Genomic DNA, 25,248 nt, shown 5'->3' with positions numbered 1-25,248 from the left:
AGGGCTATAATCACTGGCCCCTATCCTAGATCCACACACAAACCTTCCATTGACATCATGTATTATTTTCATGAATCTATGGGTTTACGTGCCCATCTCAACTTAAGTGCTGAACGTGGATTGGCTAGTGGAGATGTTCGGTGGGTGGTGCTGAATGTGGATTGGCTAGCGGAGTTGTTCGGTGAGTGGTGCTGAATGTGGAGCTGTTCGGTGGGTGGTGCTGAATGTGGATTGGCTAGCGGGAGCTGTCCAGGGGGTTGCTGCTGAATACACTCAGAAACACCCTGCCAGGAGAGAAAGGGTGATAGCTACACATAGGCTCACACTGCCGGTCATAAATAACCCCACAGTAGTATGGACCTCCTTTCCCCCTCTCCACTTCTGGTTCTCTCCTCCTTTCCCTACGCATTAGGCCTATTATAGCAGCTCACAACCACACCCACAAGAGGGAGGGGGGGGGGGGTACTTCAATACAGGCATTGTAATGTGATGTTTCACTATAGAGAGAACAAGAACAAGAACAGAACAAGAAGCCTAGTATGTGGATGCAGGCTTCACACTGCTGTCCGTCCATAGAGTTAAATAACTACAGTGCAGCTCCTTCTGAGATTGAAACAAGTCCTGCTGAGACTGGGGCTGTCCTAATATGGACACCATACACACAACACACCAGCGAGACATCTCATCACATCACTCTAAAACTTCCTGCTCTCTTTGGACATCTCATAAAACTCTTTGGTAGCTTGGCTCATTCCGCTGCGTCTGTATCCACCCAAGCATGAAAGCAACGCCTGACAAACGATAGCGCTGTGTTTCCATAGCAATCTATCCATCTATGAATGGCCTGTGCCACTGCTGGTGACAGCCAGATGCCGAGGAAGACAAGGCAGGCCAATTAAAAGCCCAACACCAGCCACCAACCCTGTTGTTACTGCCATCATTCAATTGGGCCTGATTTGCATAATTAAGCTGGGTGATTGGCCTGAAAACTTAACAAGAGTCTGTTCTAACCAGCAGTGTTAAGTACCATTGGAGAGAATAAAGGGGTGAGTCACTCACACTGACCTGTGGATCCCCATAGGAGAACATCAGAACATATTTCATTATGACACATTGATATTAATGAATGAGTCATCTTTTAATCAGGAAAGATCAACCCCAATTTAGGTTGTATTGGCCATGTCTGTATCCCTAATGGGATACGATTCCCCATGGGCCCTGGTCAAAAGTAGTGAACTACATAATGAATATGGTGCCATTTGGGATGCAGCTAAATCTCTCTATTCACCACAGGAGGGACTGCTGTGATACTAACAGGTGAGATCAGTCATAGGTTTTCACTTCTGTAGCGACATTAACTGGTGAGATCAATCATAGGGGTTCACTTCTGTAGCGACATTAACTGGTGAGATCAGTCATAGGTTTTCACTTCTGTAGCGACATTAACTGGTGAGATCAGTCACAGGACATTCTGGAGTGACACCAACTGGTGAGATCAGTCACAGGACATTCTGGAGTGACACTAACTGGTGAGATCAGTCACAGGACATTCTGGAGTGACACCAACTGGTGAGATCAGTCACAGGACATTCTGGAGTGACACCAACTGGTGAGATCAGTCACAGGACATTCTGGAGTGACACCAACTGGTGAGATCAGTCACGAAGACAAACAGAAAGACAGACAGACAGGAAGCAGCATATATTTTTTGTACCTTTATTTAACTAGGCAAGTCAGTTAATTTAAGAACAAATTCTTATTTTCAATGACGGCCTAGGAACAGTGGGTTAACTGCCTGTTCAGGGGCAGAACGACAGATTTGTACCTTGTCAGCTCGGGGGTTTGAGCTTGCAACCTTCAGGTTGCTAGTCCAACACTCGGCTACCCTGCCGCCCCGGCAAGAGCATTCAGTGTGGTGTGCTGGCTGCCAACCCCTGGACCAGAGCAGACAGAGACTGAGGCTTAAACTCAATTAATCGTTCCTTGATTCCTTGCATCCTCCTTCTCAAATGTGTTTTGAAAAGGAGGATAGGAGAGAGGAAGCAACGAAAGGAAACAAGGAAAGGTGAATTGAGAACGAGCCTGAATGTCCAACAAACCTGATGTATTTTATGTTTCCTTTTCAAGTCCAAAGCTTTAGCAAAACGCAGGTCTGGGAAAGACCAAGAAAGACCAGGGTAGCCAGAGGAAGACATTCTAATGCACTATGACAAGGCATTTTTTCAGGAACCCATCCATAAACCATTCTATCAGCTATTTTATCACAGGGCAGTTGACCCACTTTTATCACAGGGGGCACTTGGCCCACTTTTATCACAGGGTTCACTTGGCCCACTTTTATCACAGGGGGCACTTGGCCCACTTTTATCACAGGGTGCACTTGGCCCACTTTTATCACAGGGGGCACTTAGTCCACTTTTATCAGAGGGTGCACTTGACCCACTTTTATCACAGGGGGCACTTGGCCCACTTTTATCACAGGGTTCACTTGGCCCACTTTTATCACAGGGGCACTTGGCCCACTTTTATCACAGGCATCACTTGGCCCACTTTTATCACAGGGTTCACTTGGCCCACTTTTATCACAGGGTTAACTTGGCCCACTTTTATCACAGGGTTCACTTGGCCCACTTTTATCACAGGGTGCACTTGGCCCACTTTTATCACAGGCATCACTTGGCCCACTTTTATCACAGGGGGCACTTAGTCCACTTTTATCAGAGGGTGTACTTGGCCCACTTTTATCACAGGCATCACTTGGCCCACTTTTATCACAGGGGGCACTTAGTCCACTTTTATCAGAGGGTGCACTTGGCCCACTTTTATCACAGGGCACTTGGCCCACTTTTATCACAGGGCGTACTTGGCCCACTTTTATCACAGGGCGCACTTGGCCCACTTTTATCACAGGGCGCACTTGGCCCACTTTTATCACAGGGGGCACTTGGCCCACTTTTATCACAGGCGTCACTTGGCCCACTTTTATCACAGGCGTCACTTGGCCCACTTTTATCACAGGGGGTACTTGGCCCACTTTTATCAAGCGGGGAACTTGGCCCACTTTTATCACGCGGGGCCCTTGGCCCACTTTTATCACAGGCATCACTTGGCCCACTTTTATCACAGGGGGCACTTGGCCCACTTTTATCACAGGGCGCACTTGGCCCACTTTTATCACAGGGCGCACTTGGCCCACGTTTATCACAGGGTGCACTTGGCCCACTTTTATAACAGGGCACTTTGCCCACTTGTATCACATTTTTCAGACCCTGATGGAATCCACCCACATACTTCACACAAAGCCACAAAACTCTCTCTCTCTTTTTGTCTCTCTCGATTTCTCATACACACACACGCATGTGGGCTATACTCGGCCTTGTCTCAGGATGGTAAGTTGGTGGTTGAAGATATCCCTCTAGTGATGTGGGGCTGTGGGTGGGGTTATATCCTGCCTATTTGGCCCTGTCTCCTGTCTCCTGCTTTATCCAGTGTCATGTGTGAATTTAAGTATGCTCTCTCTAATTCTCTTTCTCTCTCTCTCTTTCTTTCTTTCTTTCTTTCTTTCTTTCTTTCTTTCTTTCTTTCTTTCTTTCTTTCTTTCTTTCTTTCTTTCTCTCGGAGGACATGAGCCCTAAGACCATGCCTCAGGACAACATGGCCTGATGACTCCTTGCTGTCCCCAGTCCACCTGGCCGTTCTGCTGCTCCAGTCTCAACTGTTCTGCCTGCGGCTATGGAACCCTGACCTGTTCACCGGACGTGCTACCTGTCCCAGACCTGCTGTTTTCAACTCTCTAGAGACAGCAGGAGAGGTAGAGATACTTTTAATGATCGGCTATGAAAAGCCAAATGATATTTACTCCTGTGGTGCTGACCTGTTGCACCCTCAACAACCACTGTGACTATTATTATTTGACCCTGCTGGTCATCTATGAACATTTGAACATCTTGGCCATGTTCTGTTATAATCTCCACCCGGCACAGCCAGAAGAGGACTGGCCACCCCTCATAACCTGCTTCGTCTTTAGGTTTCTTCCTAGGTTTTGCCTTTCTAGGGAGTTTTTCCAAGCCACCGTGCTTCTACACCTGCATTGCTTGCTGTTTGGGGGTTTAGGCTGGGTTTTTGTACAGCACTTTGTGATATCAGCTGATGTAAGAAGGGCTTTATAAATACATTTGATTATTTGATTGATTGATTGATGAACTCTTGCAAACACACACACACACAGAGACAAACACACACACACACACACACACACACACACACACACACACACACACACACACACAGAGAGAGAGAGAGAAGCCACAACCAACTGTCAGAAGACTGATCTATAGAGATTAGAGATTAGAGTGGCCTTACCTCCAGGTGCGGTGCAGGGTTGAATCCACACAGGTTGCAGACCTGGGCGTGGCACTGGGTACAGGTGTTGTAGTTGGGTGGTTGGGCAGTCACGCCCACATTCAGACTTGTCTTACACAGGGGACAGCAGGCACCTTTATCCTGCTGCTGTTGCTGCTGCTGGGGAGGTGCATGGGGTCCCTGTTGGGGTGCATGGGGTCCCTGTTGGGGTGCATGGATCCCTGTTGGGGTGCATGGGATCCCTGTTGGGGTGCATGGGGTCCCTGTTGGGGTGCATGGGATCCCTGTTGGGGTGCATGTGATCCCTGTTGGGGTGCATGGGATCCCTGTTGGGATGCATGGGGTCCCTGTTGGGGTGCATGGGGTCCCTGTTGGGGTGCATGGGTTCCCTGTTGGGGTGCATGGGGGCCCTGTTGGGGTGCATGGGATCCCTGTTGGGGTGCATGGGTTCCCTGTTGGGGTGCATGGGGTCCCTGTTGGAGTGCATGGGGTCCCCGTTGGGGTGCATGGGGGCCCTGTTGGGGTGCATGGGGGCCCTGTTGGCCTGGATGTGGTCCTGGTGGTTTCCCTGCCCCAGCTGCAGGTTCTTGGGGTCCAGCTGGTTTAGGGGCAGGTTTGGGGGGATGTTGCTGATGCTGGGGCGGGGTGGGTACCGGGTCCACTGATATGAGGGTGCTGGCCTGGTTGAGGAGGGACGCACCGAAGCCACCAAAGCCTCCAAACAGCTTTCCAAAGGTCTGCTCAGGAGCGGCGGCCGGGGGCGGGGGCTGGCGGGATGGGGAGCTCCCTGCGCTGCGGGTGTGGTCCTGGCGGAGGGGCAGGGGCTGGTGGGCGGGAGAGCCACGGAGGTCAGGCTGGGACGGGGCTTTGGCCATGCCTGGGAGAGGAATGGCTCCTGGGGGGAGACGAGCCCCACCCTGACTCTGGGCTGGAACTGGACCCACTGGACCTCTTTGCTGTTGAGGGGTCTGGCCTGGGCCTGGACCAGTCTGTCTGTTAGGGCCTGGTGGGGGCTGGGCTTGTGTCGGAGCCTGGTGCTGGGTTAGAGGCTGTGCCTGAGGTGGGGCTTGGGACTGGGGCTGAGGTTGGACCTGGGGCTGGGGTTGGACCTGGGGCTGAGGTTGGGCCTGGGGCTGGGGTTGGACCTGGGGCTGGGGTGGGGGCTGAGTTTGAGGTTCAGAGATGGGCTCTAGTTTGGCTTGGTGGGACGGAGAGTGGATCTGCTGCTGGCTCTTGGAGCGAGGTGTCTCCATGTCCATTCCCAAAGCTCTCTGCATCTGGCAGTTCAGACACAGCCACTCCTGGACCTATGGCAGCATTAAAGAAGAAATAAAACAAGAGTATTAACAATATACTATACATACTCCACCAACTGAATTCACTCAAATCAATTGAGCAGTGACTGACTGGTTTTACTAACAAAAATACTTCATAGACAATCAATGGAACAAATTGCTTATAAATCATATGTAAAATATACATTGAGCAAGAGAACTGGGACCGAATAACGTATCAAGTATCTCAGAGTATGAGTGTTGATCTAAGGTCAGGTTCCCATTGTCTGTAAAATGTTATTAATTGCGATCTAAAAGGCAAAACTGATCCTAAATGAGCACTCCTACTCTGAGACGTTTCAAACATATGGCACCTGGTGTTGACTTGCCTCACTAGGAGCATCTTGTTAGTAAACAGGAGTGATAAATGATGATATTTGCAGTTCACAGACACATGGGATAAACTGAGCTAGGGGCTCCTTCAATAAAACAAGACGGATCCCCCTGATTATCCAGGCTTTACAACTCTAACTCCTTTCCTTCCATATCTCTCCTCGTCTACCTCTCGACCAGTCATCATCCTCTCTCACGTTATTGTGTTTTGGTCTTACTGTCCTCCTTTCTCTCTTTGCCTTTCATGTCTTCATCCCTTTTAACCATCTCTGTCCCTGCCCACTCTTTCTCCATCCTATTACACTCTCTATCTCCCTCTATATCTCCCTCTCATTCTACTACCCTCTTTATCTCCCTCTCATCTTACTACCCTCTATATCTCCCTCTTTATCTCTCTCTCATCCTACTACCCTCTATATCTCCTTCTCATCCTACTACCCTCTATATCTTCCTCTTTATCTTCCTCTATATCTCCCTCTATATCTCCCTCTCATCCTATTACCCTCTCTCTCCCTTTGTATCACCCTCTATCTCTCCCTCTTTCCCCCATCCTATCTCCTTCATATCTTTCCCTCTCTTTATTTTGCTGCCGGGTGGCGCAGCGGTCTAAGGCACTGCATCTCAGTGCTAGAGGCATCACTACAGACCCTGGTTTGATTCCAGGCTGTATCAAAACAGGTCGTGATTGGGAGTCTCATAGGGCGGCACACAATTGGCCCAGCATTGTCCGGGTTAGGGTTTGGCTGGGGTAGGCCATCATTTAAATAAGAATTTGTTCTTAAACGACTTGCCTAGTTAAATAAGTGTTACATAAATAAATATCCTATCCTATATCTCTCCCCATCTCCAACGCTTTCTACCTCTATCTTTCCTTCTCCCCTTCTCTCCGTCTATCTCAGGCAGATACTGTAAGAAGAATGGAGTGACGCCCCCCTTCTCCCCCTCCCCTCTCCCCTCTCCCTGTCTCCGCCTATCTCAGGCAAATACTGTAAGAGGGTGAGTGAGAGTGAGAGTGAGAGTGAGAGTCAGAGTGAGAGTCAGAGTGAGAGTGAGAGTCAGAGTAAGAGTCAGAGTAAGAGTGAGAGTGGTGGCCTGGCCCATAGACCTGGTTGATAATTATCATTATGGTGATTTGACAGCTGCTGCCACAAACACACACACACAGCCACCATTAGTGTCATGGGGCGGCAGGGTAGCCTAGTGGTTAGAGCGTTGGATTAGTAACCGGAAGGTTGCAAGTTCAAACCCCCGAGCTGATAAGGTACAAATCTGTCATTCTGTCCCTGAACAGGCAGTTAACCTGTCATTGAAAATAAGAATTTGTTCTTAACTGACTTGCCTAGTTAAATAAAGGTAAAATAAATAAAAATGGCTATTACAGAATGAATGCCATTAGGAGAGGATGGAAGAGGAACAGGGACATGGAGGGTGTGGTCTTCACCTCTGACTGACCTTTGGAACTAAGTGACACAGGTCCAAGTGGCCCTAGGTAGTTTCACTCACCAACCATATGTTTACAGACAGACACACACAACCCCAACACTCTCTGGGTTGGGAAAGAAAGGCGTAGTCATCCCAGACATTCTTGTTTCATTTCAAAACACAAGTTGAGAGGACATAATTTTCAGGCTACATCTTTAATTTAATGTCCGTTTATGGTCTGTGTGTTTCTGTGTGTCAGTCAGTCAGTCACTCTGACAGTCTATCAGTGTGTGTGTGCATGTGTGCGTGCGTGTGCCTGCACGTGCATGTGTCTGTATCAGTCATTCAGTCAGAGCAGTATTCCAGACCCTGTCTTTAGTCCCCTATAGTTTCTCTGAGCTGAAAGTGACAACGCCAGAGTTTGAACTCTCAATCAACCAGAAGGGAAGGGTAGGAGGCGGGGTTACACCCCTGGGACACTGGGCGTGCTCAGAACAACCGTGGGCTGCAGGGAAAATGTATCTAGAAAAAAAACAAGCCAGGGCCTTGATCAAATCAAGTCTTTATCATCGGGCCCAGAGAGCAATCTCACTCACTCACTCACTCACTCACTCACTCACCATAGCTTCAGACAATCATGTTAATCTGATGATCTCTAATCAATGAAATCTGATCTTTCACAGAGAGCCAGCATTTATTTACCAATCTCTCCCTGTTTCTGATATTGGTATTACACTGGGTTGAACTACACTCCAATGTTTTTTGTAAGAAGATACTTTCACAAGCTTTTTTTAAAACTACGTACTTTTCTATACCATTCTTATAGCGGTTCACCATTTTGTTGCCCCCTTTCCCTCTGCATTGGTGTCAGAAGTCTGGTTGCCTTATCATGTGATACAGTCTTCCCAGCCTGGTGCAGGTCTACAATTTTGTTTCTGGTGTCCTTTGACAGCTCTTTGGTCTTGGCCATAGTGGAGTTTGGAATGTGACTGTTTGAGGTTGTGGACAGGTGTCTTTTATACTGATAACAAGTTCAAACAGGTGCCATTAATACAGGTAACGAGTGGAGGACAGAGGTGCCTCTTAAAGAAGAAGTTACAGGTCTGTGAGAGCGGGGGGGGTGTGTGTGTGTGCGTGCGTGCGTGCGTGCGTGTGTAGGCGTGGGTGTGTGTGTGTGTGTGTGTGTGTGTAGGCGTGGGTGTGTGTGTGTGTGTGTGGGCGTGTGTGTTAGATCCTACCATTGATTGAAACACAAATTACACAGCAGCGCTTCAGGCATCGCTGCTTTATGGAAAGAGAGAGAAAGCATACGTCTGTGTGCACGTACATATGGAAACAGAATCTTTTAGCAGTGAGGAGCCTGCAGAGAGCTGGATCTATACAAATCTATTACAGGGATAGACCACAGCACTCCCACATATCATACTAAACACACACTGACTAAATGCCATATGTCAAAGGTCCATAGCAGCCATTTTTATCTAAATAACAAATCATTTATGGGTAACAATTAAAGTGCCTTACTGTGATTGCTATTTTGTACCATTTTAAATTTTAACAAAGAGAAATTTAGCAAGCACGAATGCAGCTAGGACTGTCTGGGAGTGGTCTGAGTGGGGAGGGGGAACTGAAAACTAGCTGTTATTGGCAGAGATGTTTGTAACTCTCTTTGTTATTGTCTATTAAATAATTTACCGTCTGGTGAAGTCAAAAGGCAGTCCAAAACTCCATCCCTCCAAAACAGGTGGAAATTTCAGGCAGTATTTTCAAACAGCTCTTACAATAAAAGGGCATAATCGTAATTTTCACAATTTCATGGTATTATTCCAACCTCACACTGTGGAAATACATATAAAACACATGAAATCACATTTTTGACTGCACTGGGCTTTTAATCAAGTCTAATCAGGATGTTTTTTGTTGGCTGCCATGTCGGTCTAATGCTAGACATAATCTGCCAGCCACACTCTCTTATAAATAGAAAGATACACTGGCTACATCTAAAATCACACCATATTTCCTACATTGTGCTCTACTTTTGTCCAGAGCCGATGTGCAAAACCTTTGACTGATCCTTGGACCAGATATATAATCAAGCAGGCAGACAAACATACTGGACATGTCTGAAATGGCACCCTATTCCCGACATAGACTACTACTTTTTACCAGAGTAGTTCACTACATACAGTTGAAGTCGGAAGTTTACATACACTTAGGTTGGAGTTATTCAAAATCGTTGTTCAACCACTGCACAAATTTCTTGTTAACAATCTATAGTTTTGGCAGGTCAGTTAGAACATCTACTTTATGCATGACACAAGTCATTTTTCCAACAATTGTTTACAGACAGATTATTTCACTTATAATTCATTGTATCACATTTCCAGTGGGTCGGAAGTTTACATACACTAAGTTGACTGTGCCTTTAAACAGCTTGGAAAATTCCAGAAAATTATGTCATGGCTTTAGAAGCCTCTGATAGGCTAATTGACACCATTTGAGTCAAATGGAGGTGTATCTGTGGATGCATTTCAAGAGCTACCTTCAAACTCAATGCCTCTTTGCTTGACATCATGGGACAATCAAAAGAAATCAGCCAAGACATAAGAAAAAAATTGTAGACCTCCACAAGTCTGGTTCATCCTTGGGAGCAATTTCTAAACGCCTGAAGGTACCACATTTATCTGTACAAACAATAGTACACAAGTATAAATACCATGGGATCACGCAGCCGCCATACCGCTCAGGAAGGAGACGCGTTCTGTCTCCTAGAAATGAACGTACTTTGGTGCAAAAAGTGCAAATCAATCCCAGAACAACAGTAAAGGACCTTGTGAAGATGCTGGAGGAAACAGGTACAAAAGTATCTATATCCACAGTAAAACGAGTCCTATATTTATTTTACCTTTATTTTACTAGGCAAGTCAGTTAGGAACAAATTCTTATTTTCAATGACGGCCTAGGAACAGTGGGTTAACTGCCTGTTCAGGGGCAGAACATCAACATAACCTGAAAGGCTGCTCAGCAAGGAAGAATCCACTGCTCCAAAACCGCCATAAAAAAGCCAGACTACGGTTTGCAACTACACATGAGGACAAAGATTGTACTTTTTCGAGAAATGTCCTCTGGTCTGATGAAACAAAAATAGAACTGTTTGGCCATAATGACCATCGTTATGTTTGGAAGAAAAAGGAGGAGGCTTGCAAGCCGAAGAACACCATCCCAACTGTGAAGCACGGGGGTGGCAGCATCATGTTGTGAGGGTGCTTTGCTGCAGGAGGGACTGGTGAACTTCACAAAATAGATGGCATCATGAGGCAGGAAAATGATGTGGATATATTGAAGCAACATCTCAAGATATCAGTCAGGAAGTTAAATCTTGGTTGTAAATGGGTCTTCCAAATGGACAATGACCCAAGCATACTTCCAAACTTGTGGCAAAATGACTTAAGGACAACAAAGTCAAGGTATTGGAGTGGCCATCACAAAGCCCTGACCTCAATCCTATAGAAAATTTGTGGGCAGAACTGAAAACAATGTGTGCAAGCAAGGAGGCTTACAAACCTGACTCAGTTACACCAGCTCTGTCAGGAGGAATGGGCCAAAAATCACCCAACTTATTATGGGAAGCTTGTGGAAGGCTACCTGAAATGTTTGACTGAGGTTAAACAATTTAAAAGGCAATGCTACCAAGTTCTAGTTGAGTGTATGTAAACATCTGACCCACTGGGAATGTGATGAAAGAAATAAAAGCTGAAATAAATCATTCTCTCTACTATTTTCTGACATTTCACATTTTAACATAAAGTGGTGATCCTAACTGACCTAAGAGAGGGAATTTTTACTAGGATTAAATGTCAAGAATTGTGAAAAACTGAGTTTAAATGTATTTGACTAACTGAATTCAACTGTAGGTAATAGGGTGACATTTGGGACGCCGCCACCGTCAAACACAGTGCTACTGTGAGTAACGTTTGAGCAGACAGAGACAGAGACAGACAAAGCCGTAGACAGATGGAGAAGCCATGCCCTGCAGACCAGTCTTCTGCAGTCTCACCAAGCTGCAGCAGGCTAGGCTACATGGAGCTGCTGAGGACTGCAGTTTAGGGAGAAAGGATGATTTCAACTGCAGTTGTTTATTAACTAAAACAGGGCCAAGTGACATCAAAAGGACTGTAGGCAACACACACTCAAATGAATGAAGACACACACAAACACACATACACACACACACAGACACACACTTTCTCCAAAAGGCATTTGGCTCATTACTAAATGTTGCTTGGCTGGAATTACAGTTATCTAAAGCAGAAACCTTCAGCGGTTAGAAGAAATATGATCATACACGTCCTAAAGGGGATTAGTGGAAACCTCTTGGTGTTGTGAAAACCACATCTCAATGTTGTGCTGCAGTAAATGACAGGCTGTCATAGGCCCACCAGAGGCTCCCACAGGACAAGCATCAAATGGAATAATACACACTCTGTATTATTACATTATTATTATAATCTCACACTCTGTGAGTATTCTGCTCAGTGATGGCTGGTGGCACTTTAAGTCGGAGAATGGGCTCATAGTAATGGCTGGAATGGAATGGATTGAATGGTATCAAACATGCATACATCCTCCCCTCACCAGCCTCCACTGCTGCTCAGTGTTCTACACCAATGTTTCTCAACCTTGGTCATGTTATGTTGCTGACCTGTCCATGAGCTGGTTAACTGACACTAATTAAAAGGGGGAATCTGGGATTCAAACCACAACAAAGGATCACCCCACAACTTTTTGGGTATAGAGCTGAAGGATGGGGTTGGAGAAATGTAATGACTCTCAAATTCATAGATGGAGATATGGACTGACCATCCATGAGATGAAAACAATAGTTTTAAGTCAGTTCTACAGTGCTAGTTGTAACCTAATGCAAGTGCCAAACGGTCCCCAAAGGAGGAAAAAACACAGCTTTCCTGTGCCTAGTATAAAGAAAGTTGAGAAACCCTGTGCTTACCAGAGTGGAATATAATCTGCATCCCAAATGGTACTCTATTCCCTATATAACCCACTACTTTTTGAACAAGGCCCATAGGGAATAGAGTGACATTTAGGACGCAGGCATGGAACGTCTGCCCAAGTAATGCATGGACAGTTCCACTAGGTCAAGAAAGACATGGAATGTTCTATTCAGGTAAGGCATGCAAAATGTTGTCAACGTGAGGCTTGGGATGTGAAGAGATTCTTAAAAGTGTGTAACTCTCTACCAAGGTGAAGAATGGAACATTCTGCAAAGGTGACACCTGCATTCAAAGATGGAACACACACATACATGTGTGCACCCGCAATCACACTCACTCACATGCACACACAGAGACACGTGCACAAACACACACACTCCAGTCCCCTACCCTGGGCGACAGCTGTCACTCTGTCCCGTGACGGGCAGCCTGTTGTAAATCCATATGTTACCTGTCACTGAAATTTACATAACCAACTCAACCAACAGCCTCCTACAGAATATTATAATACTTTTTTTACCTTTATTTTAACAGGGAAAACATATTGAGACCTTGGTCTGTTTTACAAATGTGCTCTTTATATACAATATAAATATACACATTATACCCACACATATACACATTAAAATACAAAAACATGGGAAACACAAACATCATAAATCCCCCAGAAAAACAGTTACATTCCTCCACAAATAAGTCCCCAATAAATACTTTCAATTTGCCGGAATGGCACCAGAACATCAAGATAAAATCTATATTGAATTTTGTTCCAGCAATACAGTGCATTAAAACTAAAAGCAGATTTACCTAGCTCGGTGCAGACCCTAGGAACCTCACAAGTTAACCAATCCTATACATTTTAATTTTATTTAACCTCTATTTAACTAGGCAACTCAGGTGTCTATACATCAACAAGAAAGTTAGACAAGACAGAACTTTATGAAGTAGGGCGTTGTCATCAAAAATGAGTAATGTAGAGATTAGGGCTGTCACGGGACTGTGTTACCGTCAAACTGGCGGTCACAAGTCATGAAGACAGTCAAATTCCACATCACGCAAATTAGGCTTTTCCAAGCTCTGATGCTGCTGATGGTCATTAGTAGCCTACCAAACTTGCTAACTGCCTGGTACTCAGTACTCAATTGTCCCTCTAATCACTCTGATGCACATGTATTCAAAAATCTAATCAAACATTTCATGAGAGTCCATGAGCTCATGTTGCGCAACATTTCTATAGGTTATGCAATTCTGTGAGAAAACAGAGTGATGGCCTCTATTAAAAAGAGGAGGATCCCATCAGCTTCTCTAGGCTAGGCCTACTATATTTATTTCTCAACTTTCCTAATATTAAGCACATTCCGTCTCTTTAGCCTACCTGGCTGGCATGAAAATGAACCACGGGAAAATCGGGAAAAACTTTTTCTAATCATAGTCGCACACCTCATGTAGCGTTGCCCATTTTACTATTTTTTATTGAACCTTTATTTAACTAGGAAAGTCAGTTAAGAACAAATTCTTATTTACAATGACGGCTACCCTGGCCAAACTCTGCCCTAACCCGGACGACGCTGGGCCAATTGTGCACTGCACTATGGGACTCCTGATCACGGCCGGTTGTGATACAGCCTGAGATCGAACCAGATGCAGTGCCTTAGACCGCTGCACCACTCGGGAGGCCTGTGTTTTGATAAGGTTGGTGGCCAAATAACGTCTTAAGATTAAGCACATTTATCCATTTTACAAGGGGTGTAGAGCCTAACTGGCATACATAAGCAGCTTGTGAGTTTCACCATAAAAAAACACATAATAAAAGCATTACATGCATAATCACATATGCGGTCACTTTTGATAATGGTGTTTTCCCGCTAATGGAACATTCGTGCTTATAGCCCACTGCCGTATGCGCATTGCTACACTTATAATGTGAAGAAATTGCTTAATAGTTTATCAACATTTTAAACTAAACGTTCTGATCTGTTGCGTCAACCTCATTGCGTAAAAACTTTTTTCTGATGCTAGTGGTTGTTTTCCCAGACTATGTTTGGAATATTTATTTCTCACACAAAATAAGTAAACTTTTGTAATATATATATAATTTAGCCTTTATAGGCAAGTCAGCTTAGATCAAATTCTTATTTACAATGACGGCCTACCAGGAAACAGTGGGTTAACTGCCTTGTTCAGGGGCAGAATTACAGATTTCTACCTCGTCAGCACGAAGGTTCGAACCAGCAACCTTTCGGTTACTGGCCCAATGCTCTATGACATAGGCTAGTGCTTTTGCTGTTTGTTAGGCCTAATCATCTTGTTGGCTGATGAAAAGTAAATGTGGACAGTTCTTCCAATATCTTCAATATGCACCTCGGAATTGGATAAGGACATGTGCAGTTCCGTCCCCAATGTGTCTACACTTGTAGCCTGTGAGAAAGACCCAATAACATGATGGAGAGCCATGTGAGTGAGAGGTGCTTCTGGGAATGCAGCAATCAGGGAGAAGCGAATTATAATTATTATATTTGGCCACTTGCCACAAAAGGCATGGATTTTTTTAGGGGACATTACGGCCACAGAAAGGGGCTGACGCCGGTAAATTTGAGGCATTATCAAGTGCTTGTCAAATTGTGAAGGAGAGACTGATGAAGTGTGTACAGCCTGCGCAAAAAAACAAAGCAGAGCTCATGCCTTTCATGTGACTTTTTAAAATCACAATTAGAGTTGAATCATGTAGCCTTACAATATATTAACATCAAAACATATAGCCCAATGTTTGTAGAACAACTAAAGTTACATTATTAACTCTAAAATAGGAGTAACTATTTATTTTTTAATTATGGATCAGACCCTTTTTTCTAACCTAAAATGACAAACCCAAATCTAACTGCCTGTAGCTCAGGACCTGAAGCAAGGATATGCATATTCTTGTAACCATTTGAAAGAAAACACGTTGAAGTTTGTGGAAATGTGAAAGTAATGTAGGAGAATAACACATTAGATCTGGTAAAAGATCATCATCTTTGAAATGGTAGAGAAAGGTCACAATGCACTATTCCAGGTTAAGCACAATTTTGATTTTGGCCATTAAATGTGTTTGTGCAATGTTTTAGACTGATCTTATGAACCTATGCATTTCTGTTCAAATGGTGTATCAAGACTGCCCAAATTTGCTTAATTGGTTTATTAATACATAACTGTGCACTCTCCTCAAACAATAGCATGGTATTCGCTCACTGTAATAGCTACTGTAAATTGGACAATGCAGTTAGATTAACAAGAATTTAAGCTTTCTGCCCATATCAGATATGTCTATGTCATAGGAAATGTTCTTGTTACTTACAGCCTCATGCTAATCACATTAGCTTAAGTTTGCACAACCATTCCATGGGGGGATACCGATCCCGTAGAGCTTAACCGCTCAACAGCGCACGTGCGTACTCCCTCATCATTTGGAGAAAATATCCCTTCTATTTTACTCAGCTTTGTTCAATTGTATTCTTCGTTATATAAAATAATATATAATAATGCCACAGATTTCTAAGTGAATCTTGCCTGCTAAATGAGCTAGTGTAGCCCACAGCCATATGGCATAGCCAGAGGAGGACCTAACATAAGGACAACTCAGAGTATGGTACATATTTTCTTCATATCATGTTTCTTTAGACCTGTCTAAAATAAATAATGGATTTATTGTGAAGGTGTAGGCTATAGGTCTGCATCAGTGACTTGTAGGCTATGCGTTCAAGCCAGGAGATGCTAAATGTGCTTGTTAATTATCGGTCAAATACCGTGAGACTGGTTATTTGCTTGACCATCACCTGCTGACATAATTTTGTGGTCGCCACAGCCCTAGTAGAGATCTACGGGTAAATTAGCAAAGTCCAGCCACTCTTTTGATACAGGATGCAGTGATGAGTATCAAAATTATCACAAAACGAAGGGCATTATGGTAGATGGCATCCAAAATCTTAAGAGTAGTAGCAGCTGCACTTTGCTAAATAATAATATCAACATAATCAAGAAAATATAAATAGGTTGACTGAATAACATGCTTTCTACTGCTTAGAGAAAGGCATGATTTGTTTCAGTAGAAAAAGCCAACTTTAAATCTTAGCTTCTTAACCAGCTCATATATGTTTTTTTAAACATCAAATCCATTTCAATTCAAATGTCTAAGTATTTATATGCGGGAACATATTCGATTTGAAAAAATCTAATGAGTGAACATGTAGTTCATCTGAAACATTCTTACGAGAGTTTGAAAACAACATGCATTTCTTTTGCCTGCATTACGTTTTAAATCAGCAAGGGATTCCTGCATAGCTATAAAATATGACTGTAGTTCTGACGCAGCCAGATCAACAGTCAGGGGCAATAGCATACATAACAGTATCATCTGAATATTGATTAAGTTGACCGTTTTGTACAGATTGACCAATGGTGTTTATACAAATTGTGAAGAGAATAGGTCCCAAAATCGACCCCTGTGGTACACCTTTAAGTACTCCAAGAAATTCAGACTTCACCCTATCAATCACGATGGCCTGAGTTCTGTCACTAAGATAATCATGAAACCATGAAAAGGTGTTAGAGCTCAGGCCTATAAAATAGCATGATCAACATGATCAACAGTATCAAAAGCTTTTGACAGTTGTCGTGGAAATGTCCTGTATTACCAAATAATGAGAGAGCAAACCACACACAAGTCAGAGTTATATTATAAAGTCCATCTTTAATTATATGGGCTTCACCATATGTCACATTCTGACCTTAGTTCCTTTATTGTGTCTTTATGTTCGTTTGGTCAGGGCGTGAGTTGGGGTGGGTAGTCTATGTTCTATTTTCTATGTAGTATTTATGTGTTTTGCCTGGTATGGTTCTCAATCACAGGCAGGTGTCGTTTCTTTGTCTCTGATTGGAAATCATACTTAGGTAGCCTGTTTTCTCCATTTTAGTTGTGGGTGATTGTTTCTATCTCTGTGTCCTTACCAGACAGAACTGTTTCGTTTTCGTTCGTTCTCCTTGTTATTTTGCTTTTGGTGTTCAATGTTAATAAATTATCAACATGGACACGTACCACGCTGCATATTGGTCCGATCCTTCATACTCCTCATCAGAGGAAGACGAATTTCGTTACACCATAGCCCTTTTTGACTCTCAGATCAATTCAGTGTCTATAAATTAATTTTCTGAGAATTCTTACAAAACAGTTCTTAGTATCATTTATAGCCAAGACACACCCATCTCAACTCACATGACGAAAAACAGATCTTAGGAACATTACACAAAGACCCTTTTACTTGAACGAGGAGTATCCCATAGCTAGATAGCATTCGCTATAAATCATTGTTCAGTTTGCGCTCTTAGACAAGGTTCTAATCTCGTTCTTGGTACCACTTAGGACCAAAACATTACCTCATACAATGGCATATATCAATTGTCAATTCTAGATACTCCCATCTCAAATACACCTCCTCCTGGACAAGCTCACTGAGACAGTGAGCCTCTTAGGTCGTATACTAGATCAAGATAAGGGCAACCTCAGAGGGGACATACAATAGTTACAGACACATTCCCATAAAAGACCAGCCTCCATTATGTCCTCCTCCCCTTCTGATATTCTTCATAGCATCACATGGTTTAACAGATACATTGACATAAGAAGACAAGCCTGACCTCTCCCCTCTCTGGGCCCCTAGTGACTAAGCCCTGGGAGAAGAGATAACTGCAAACCGCCAACAGTATTATCCAAAAGAAGACATTCTAATGACATTCTTAACTCACATAAGCATTATTGTGAAAATAAAACATCTTATTTATGAATGTTACCTAACTCATTCTGATTCATCCCCAACACAGGTCCGCAAACAAAGCAGGACATTTCATTTTCGTGTCATTGACGAGATAATAAAAAACTAAAGTTGCTTGTAATAGTGGTTGCTGTAATAGTGCTATGCCCAGGCCTAAACCCTGGTTTACATTCTAAATACATTTCTCAGATAAAAAATAGCAAAGTTGTACATTTACCAAGGATTCAAGAATATTAGCTAGACAAGAAAGCCTTGAAATGGGCCGATAATTATTAAGATCATTACTATCCACTCCCTTATGGAGTGGCAGCACAAGAGCTGATTTTCATATTTTTTAAATATTTCCTGTTGAAAGGAGAGGACCCTTTCTACACTCCACATAGCAGAACCATTTGAAAAACCCTATTTGGTTCCAGGTAGAACCCTTCTAGTTCCAGGTATAACCCTTTCCACAGAGGGTTCTACCTGGAACCAAAAACGGTATTCCTGTAGGGAGCGCCAAAGAACCCTTTCGGAAGCCTTTTTCTAAGAGTGTACAATGCCTGAAAAAAATAAGAAATAGGCTGTTCCAAATGACGCACATAGGGCTCTGGTCAAACGTGGTGCTCTATATATGGAATAGGGTCCCATTTGGGATGCAGTCATAGACTGAAAGAAATTAAAAAGAAATGGCACAAGAAAAATAGTAAAAACATATTCAATGGTTCACAGAATATTATGGGGAACAAAAAAATACTTTCCCTTACATGCCATACCTGGTGGTTTTCTTTGTATTGTTGTGTCTGAAAAATTGAGTGTGTTGCATCTCGATGGGATGCTCAACCTATTTAGGCCAGTCTGCTGAATGGAACACACTCCCTCACAACACCTCAACTCTAGTCTGCTCTGGCTTATTATTGCTTGTAGGTTTTCAACATTCCGGTAACCCAAATTCCACAAATCCTGGTTAGAAGATTTTGCATTTCCTTCTTATTCCCTCCTGATTTTGAGAATCTTCCAAATGTGATTTCTGGAAAAAACCTGGGAATTTGGGTAACGTTTTTTCAACCCTTGTGGGTAGGTTTGATTTAAAAAAAAAAATGAATTGCATATTAGATAGACATGCGCTACAGTATGAATGTCTTGATATCTTGAATTTACTGTAAAATTCCCTGATGCAACGAGACATGTGTGTACCCAATCGATAATGAGTTATTATAACTTATAAATACGATGTTTACTGTGGTTGGTGTTTAATGGAATTAGGACATGTGGGCCTCTTGGAGAGATAGTAGCAGAAATCCTTGAGCCTCGGGATAGGAGGGTTTAGAGTGCATCCGAAATGGTTCCCTATTCCCATATGGGCCCTGGTCAAATGTAGTGTACTATGAAGGGAATCGGGTACCATTTAGGATGCAAGACATTCTCAGTGCTGCAGCTAACCCAGTTCTTAGACCAGGCAGTTTTTGAAATAAACTTCCAGCCAAAAGTCAGCAGGCTCGCTCTCCAGCTGGTTTTGATTGTTTGCCTAAATCATTAATGTATTTTTTATTAAATCATGATGGTTCCATGTCCGCTCCTTATGTGAATTCTCTGAAATCAGCCCCCATGGCTTCACAATATGGTTTAACCACGTCCGATTTTTATCGACTTATTCTCTCATTTCATTTCCGCCTTCCTGTCGGTCCTCTCTCTTTCTTAGCTTTGTTAATTTTATTGTCTCCAGGCTATTCTGTGCCTCAATTCCATTCAGTTTAATTGTAATGGCTTTAATAATCCCAAAAAAACAGTTATTAATGCCAATCCAAAGATATCATGCGATAGAAGCCCTCAAAAAAGGGACAACTATTTTGTATCTTTCTCATCATGTCTATCCTATCTCTCGGGTCTCTCACTCTTTTCTGTTGCCCCCCCCCCCCTCGGTCTATCCATTTCTCTCTATCCCCCTCTCCTCTTTATATATATTTCCCCCTCTCAACTCTCCCACTCTCTCTTGTACTGTGAAGTAATTTCAAGAAGAGATAGCGAGAAAGGGGGAGAGAGAAGGGTAGGGAGAGAGACTAAGAGAGTGAGAAGGGGGAGAGAGAGAGAGAGGGGGGGAGAAAGCGGGGGAGAGAGAGGGGGAGAGAAAAGCACAGGGGGAGAGAGAGGGGGGAGAGAGAGGGGGAAGAAAGAGAGAAGGAAAGCAGATCCTTCCCTACATGATGGTTGGTAAGAGACCACTGGAGTGTTTGTGCCACTTTCTCGTTCCCTCCGGCTCTCCATCTCTCAATTTAATTTCAATTTAAGGGCTTTATTGGCATGGGAAACATACGTTAACATTTCCAAAGCAAGTGAAATAGATAATAAACAAAAGTGAAATAAACAACAAAAATGATCAGTAAACATTACACCCACAGAAGTTCCAGAATAAATACATTTCAAATGTCATATTACATCTATATACAGTGTTGTAACGATGTGCAAATAGTTCAAGTACAAAAGGGAAAATAAATCAACATGAATATGGATTGTATTTACAATGCTGTTTGTTCTTCACTGGTTTCACTTTTTTTGAGTCAACAGGTCACACATATTACTGCAATGATCATGATATTTCACCTAATAGATATGGGAGTTTATCAAAATTGGATTTGTTTTCAAAGTCTTTGTGGGTCTATGTAATCTGATGGAAATATGTGTCTCTAATCTAATTATACATTTGGCAAGAGGTTAGGTAGTGCAGCTCATTTTTCACCTCATTTTGTGGGTAGTGTGCACATAGCCAGTCTTCTCTTGATAGCCAGTTCTGCCTATGGTGGCCTCTCTTAATAGCAAGGCTATGTTCACTGAGTCTGTACATACAGTGCATTTAGAAAGTATTCAGACCCCTTGACTTTTTCCACATTTTTTGTTTGCTACGGAAAAATAAAATGTACGTAAGTATTCGAACCTCAGTACTTTATTGAAGCATCTTTGGCAGCAATTATAGCCTCAAGTATTCTTGGGAATGACGCTACAAGCTTGGCACACCTGTATTTGGGGAATTTCTCCCATTTTTCTCTGCAAATCCTCTCAAGGTCTGTCATATTGGACTTGAGCTTCACTGCACAGCTATTTTCAGGTCTCCAGAGATGTTCGATTGGGTTCAAGTCCAGGCTCTGCCTGGGCCACTAAAGGACATTCAGAGACTTGTCCCGAAGCCACTCCTGCATTGTCTTGGCTGTGTGCTTAGGGTCGTTGTCCTGTTGGTAGGTGAACCTTCACCCCAGTCTGAGGTCCTGAGCAATCTGGAGCAGGTTTTCATCAAGGATCTCTCTGTATTTTCCACCATTCATCTTTCCCTCAATCCTGACTAGCCTCCCAGTCCCTGCCGCTGAAAAACATCCCCACAGTATGATGCTGACACTACCATGTTTCCTCCAGATGTGACACTTGGCATTCAGGCCAAAGGGTTAAAATCTTGGTTTCATCAGACCAGAGAATGTTGTTTCTCATGGTCTGAGAGTCTTTGTATGCCTTTTGGCAAACTCCAAGCGGGCTGTCATTTGCCTATTACTGAGGAGTGGCTTTCGAATAGTGGGGAAAGATATACAGATAGGTTTTGGTGGTATTTACAATGTTGTTTGTTCTCTACTGGTTACCCTTTTCTCATGGCAACAAGCCACACATCTTGCTGCTGTTATTGCACATTGTGGTAATTCGCCCAACAGATATGGGAGTTTATCAGTGTTGGATTTGTTTTCAAATTCTTTGTTGGTCTCTGTGATCTGTTGGAAATATGGCTCTCTAACGTGGTCATACAGTACATTCAGAAAGTATTCAGACCCCTTCACTTTTTCCACACTTTGTTACGTCTAAAATTGATTCAATTGTGTTTTTTCCTCATCAATCTACACACAATACCTAATAATGACAAAGCAAAAACAGATTTTTAGAAACCCCGGACCTCACAGCCATAGAGGGCATTAGGTTCTACAACTTATTGAAGTATTTTTAGCCAGATCCAAATTGGAAGGTCAAATTTGATGTTCCTTTTGATGGCATAGAAGGCCCTTCTTGCCTTCTCTCTTAGATTGTTCACAGCCATGTGGAAATTACCTGGGGTGTTAATGTTTAGGCCAAGGTAGGCATCATTCTTTGGTTCTAGGGCAACAGTGTCTAGATAGAATTTGTATTTATTGTCCTGGCAACTGGACCTTTTTTGAAAACCCATTATTTTTGTATTACTGAGATATACTGTCAGAGCCCAAGTATGACAGAATCTTTGCAGAAGATGTAGGTGCACTCCTTGGTTGGGGACAGAAGCACATGATCATCAGCAAACAGCATACATTTGATTTCTGAGTCCATTAGGGTGAGGCAGGGTGCTGCAGACTGTTCTAGTGCCCTCACTAATTCATTGATATATATGTTGAAAAGGGTTGGGCTCAAGCTGCATTCCCGTCTCATCCCGCGGCCCTGAGGAAAGAAATCTGTATGTTTATTGCCGATTTTAAACTTGTTGTTAATGTCCATAGATTTTATAATGTCATGTTTTTCCTTCACCACCTTATAAATTTGTATAGCAGACCCTCATGCCAAATTGAGTTAAGCTTTTATTGAAATGAGCAATATACAAGAAGTCTTTGCTTTTGTTTGTGTTTATTTGTTTGTCAATAAATGTGTGCAGGGTGTATACATGTCTGTCGTATGGTATTTTGACATTTGCAAATTTGACATTTGCTCAGGACATAGTTTTTACTGAGGAAATGTTGGAGTCTGCTGTTGATGATACTGCAGAGGATTTTTCTGAGATTGCTGTTGACACAGATTGCACTGTAATTATTAGGGTCCAATTTGTCTCCAGTTTTGAGGATTGGGGTGACCAGACCTTATTTCCAAATATTGTGGATCAAAGCTGATTTTGTGGCCTGTATTTTTTACCATTTAATTTAGGATACCAGCAACACCACAGGCCTTTTTAGGTTGGAGGGTTTGTATTTTGTCCTGTAGCTCATCCAATGTAATTGGAGAATTCAGTGGGTTCTGGTAGTCTATAATAGCTGACTCTACGTTTGGTAAATTATCATGTATAGAAGGTAGGAAATATAGGAAACAGCATCTCTACTCCGCTGATCCTCAACACTGGGGCCCCAAGAGTGCGTTCTCAGTCCTCTCCTGTACTCCCTGTTCACCCACAACTGCATGGCCAAGCACGCCTCCAACTCATTAAGTTTTCAGATGACACTACAGTGGAAGGCTAGATTTTTTCCCCACTTTTATTTAACCGCGACCTGGCCAAAATAAAGCAAAACAGTGCGACACAAACAACAACACAGAGTTACAAATGGAATAAACAAACATACAGTCAATAACACAATAAAAAAAGTATATCTACAGTGTGTGCAAATGAGGTAAGGGAGGTAAGGCAATAAATAGGCCATAGTGGCGAAATAATTACAATTTAGCAATTAAACACTGGAGTGATAGATTACCAACAATGATGAGACATCCTACAGGGAGGAGGTGAGGGCCCTCGTAGTGTGGTGTCAGGAAAATACCCTCTCACGCAATGTCAGCAAAACAAAAGAGATGATCGTGGACTTCAGCAAACAGAAAAGGGAGCCCCCCCTCCCAATGCACATTAACAGGACAGCAGTGGATAAGGTGGAAAGTTTTAAGTTCTTCAGTGTACATACAGTGCCTTGCAAAGGATTCGGCCCCCTTGAACTTTGCGACCTTTTGCCACATTTCAGGCTTCAAACATAAAGATATAAAACTGTATTTTTTTGTGAAGAATCAAAAACAAGTGGGACACAATCATGAAGTGGAACGACATTTATTGAATATTTCAAACTTTTTTAACAAATCAAAAACTGAAAAATTGGGCGTGCAAAATTATTCAGCCCCTTTACTTTCAGTGCAGCAAACTCTCTCCAGAAGTTCAGTGAGGATCTCTGAATGATCCAATGTTGACCTAAATGACTAATGATGATAAATACAATCCACCTGTGTGTAATCAAGTCTCCGTATAAATGCACCTGCACTGTGATAGTCTCAGAGGTCCGTTAAAAGCGCAGAGAGCATCATGAAGAACAAGAAACACACCAGGCAGGTCCGAGATACTGTTGTGAAGAAGTTTAAAGCCGGATTTGGATACAAAAAGATTTCCCAAGCTTTAAAAATCCCAAGGAGCACTGTGCAAGCGATAATATTGAAATGGAAGGAGTATCAGACCACTGCAAATCTACCAAGACCTGGCCATCCCTCTAAACTTTCAGCTCATACAAGGAGAAGACTGATCAGAGATGCAGCCAAGAGGCCCATGATCACTCTGGAAGAACTGCAGAGATCTACAGCTGAGGTGGGAGACTCTGTCCATAGGACAACAATCAGTCGTATATTGCACAAATCTGGCCTTTATGGAAGAGTGGCAAGAAGAAAGCCATTTCTTAAAGATATCCATAAAAAGTGTTGTTTAAAGTTTGCCACAAGCCACCTAGGAGACACACCAAACATGTGGAAGAAGGTGCTCTGGTCTGATGAAACCAAAAGTCTCCACAGTCTCTATCATTGACCCAAGCCCTGCTCAGATAATCTCTACCATTGTGTTACTGAGTTGTCGTAGTGCTGCAGCAAATGTACATTGTCCAAGGGCTTTGCAGCTCATCCGGCACTATCAGTCCAAACATAACTATCACTGTCATGTCTACCTCGGATAAGACTCCCAGTAAAGCAATAAAAACAATCGAGAATTCCAGAAAAGTTCTATAAACAGCCCACAGCCCATATGTAGCCTAAGAAAAAAGGTTCATGAAATCGATAACTTGCTAGTAACTGACAACATTCATATACTATCTCTGAAACTCACATAATACATTTGATGATAAAGTGGTAGGAATACATGAATCCAACATCTTCAGAAGAGACAGGCATGTCAATGGGGGCAATATTGCTATATTCAGAGCCACATTCCTGTAAAGTTTTGAAAGGATCTCATGTTAAATATTGTTGAAGTAATATGGCTACAGGTTCACCTGCTTG

At 43.0% G+C, this 25,248-nt stretch overlaps 1 protein-coding gene across 1 annotated transcript in view; it reads right to left on the bottom strand.

Annotated features, from left to right (window-relative positions):
* LOC135541487 (protein bassoon-like) overlaps positions 1-25,248 on the bottom strand; it is a 168,904-nt gene that overhangs the window by 110,604 nt on the left and 33,052 nt on the right. The window contains 2 exon segments of the mRNA XM_064967797.1: positions 4,363-4,580; positions 4,583-5,669. Of these exon segments, the coding sequence (XP_064823869.1) occupies positions 4,363-4,580; positions 4,583-5,669 (1,305 nt within the window).

The sequence above is a fragment of the Oncorhynchus masou genome, chromosome 6, assembly GCF_036934945.1.
Source record: "Oncorhynchus masou masou isolate Uvic2021 chromosome 6, UVic_Omas_1.1, whole genome shotgun sequence".
NCBI classification, from domain to species: domain Eukaryota; kingdom Metazoa; phylum Chordata; class Actinopteri; order Salmoniformes; family Salmonidae; genus Oncorhynchus; species Oncorhynchus masou.
The sequence above is the reverse complement of the archived record's forward strand: the minus strand, read 5'-3'. Positions and strand labels throughout refer to the sequence as shown.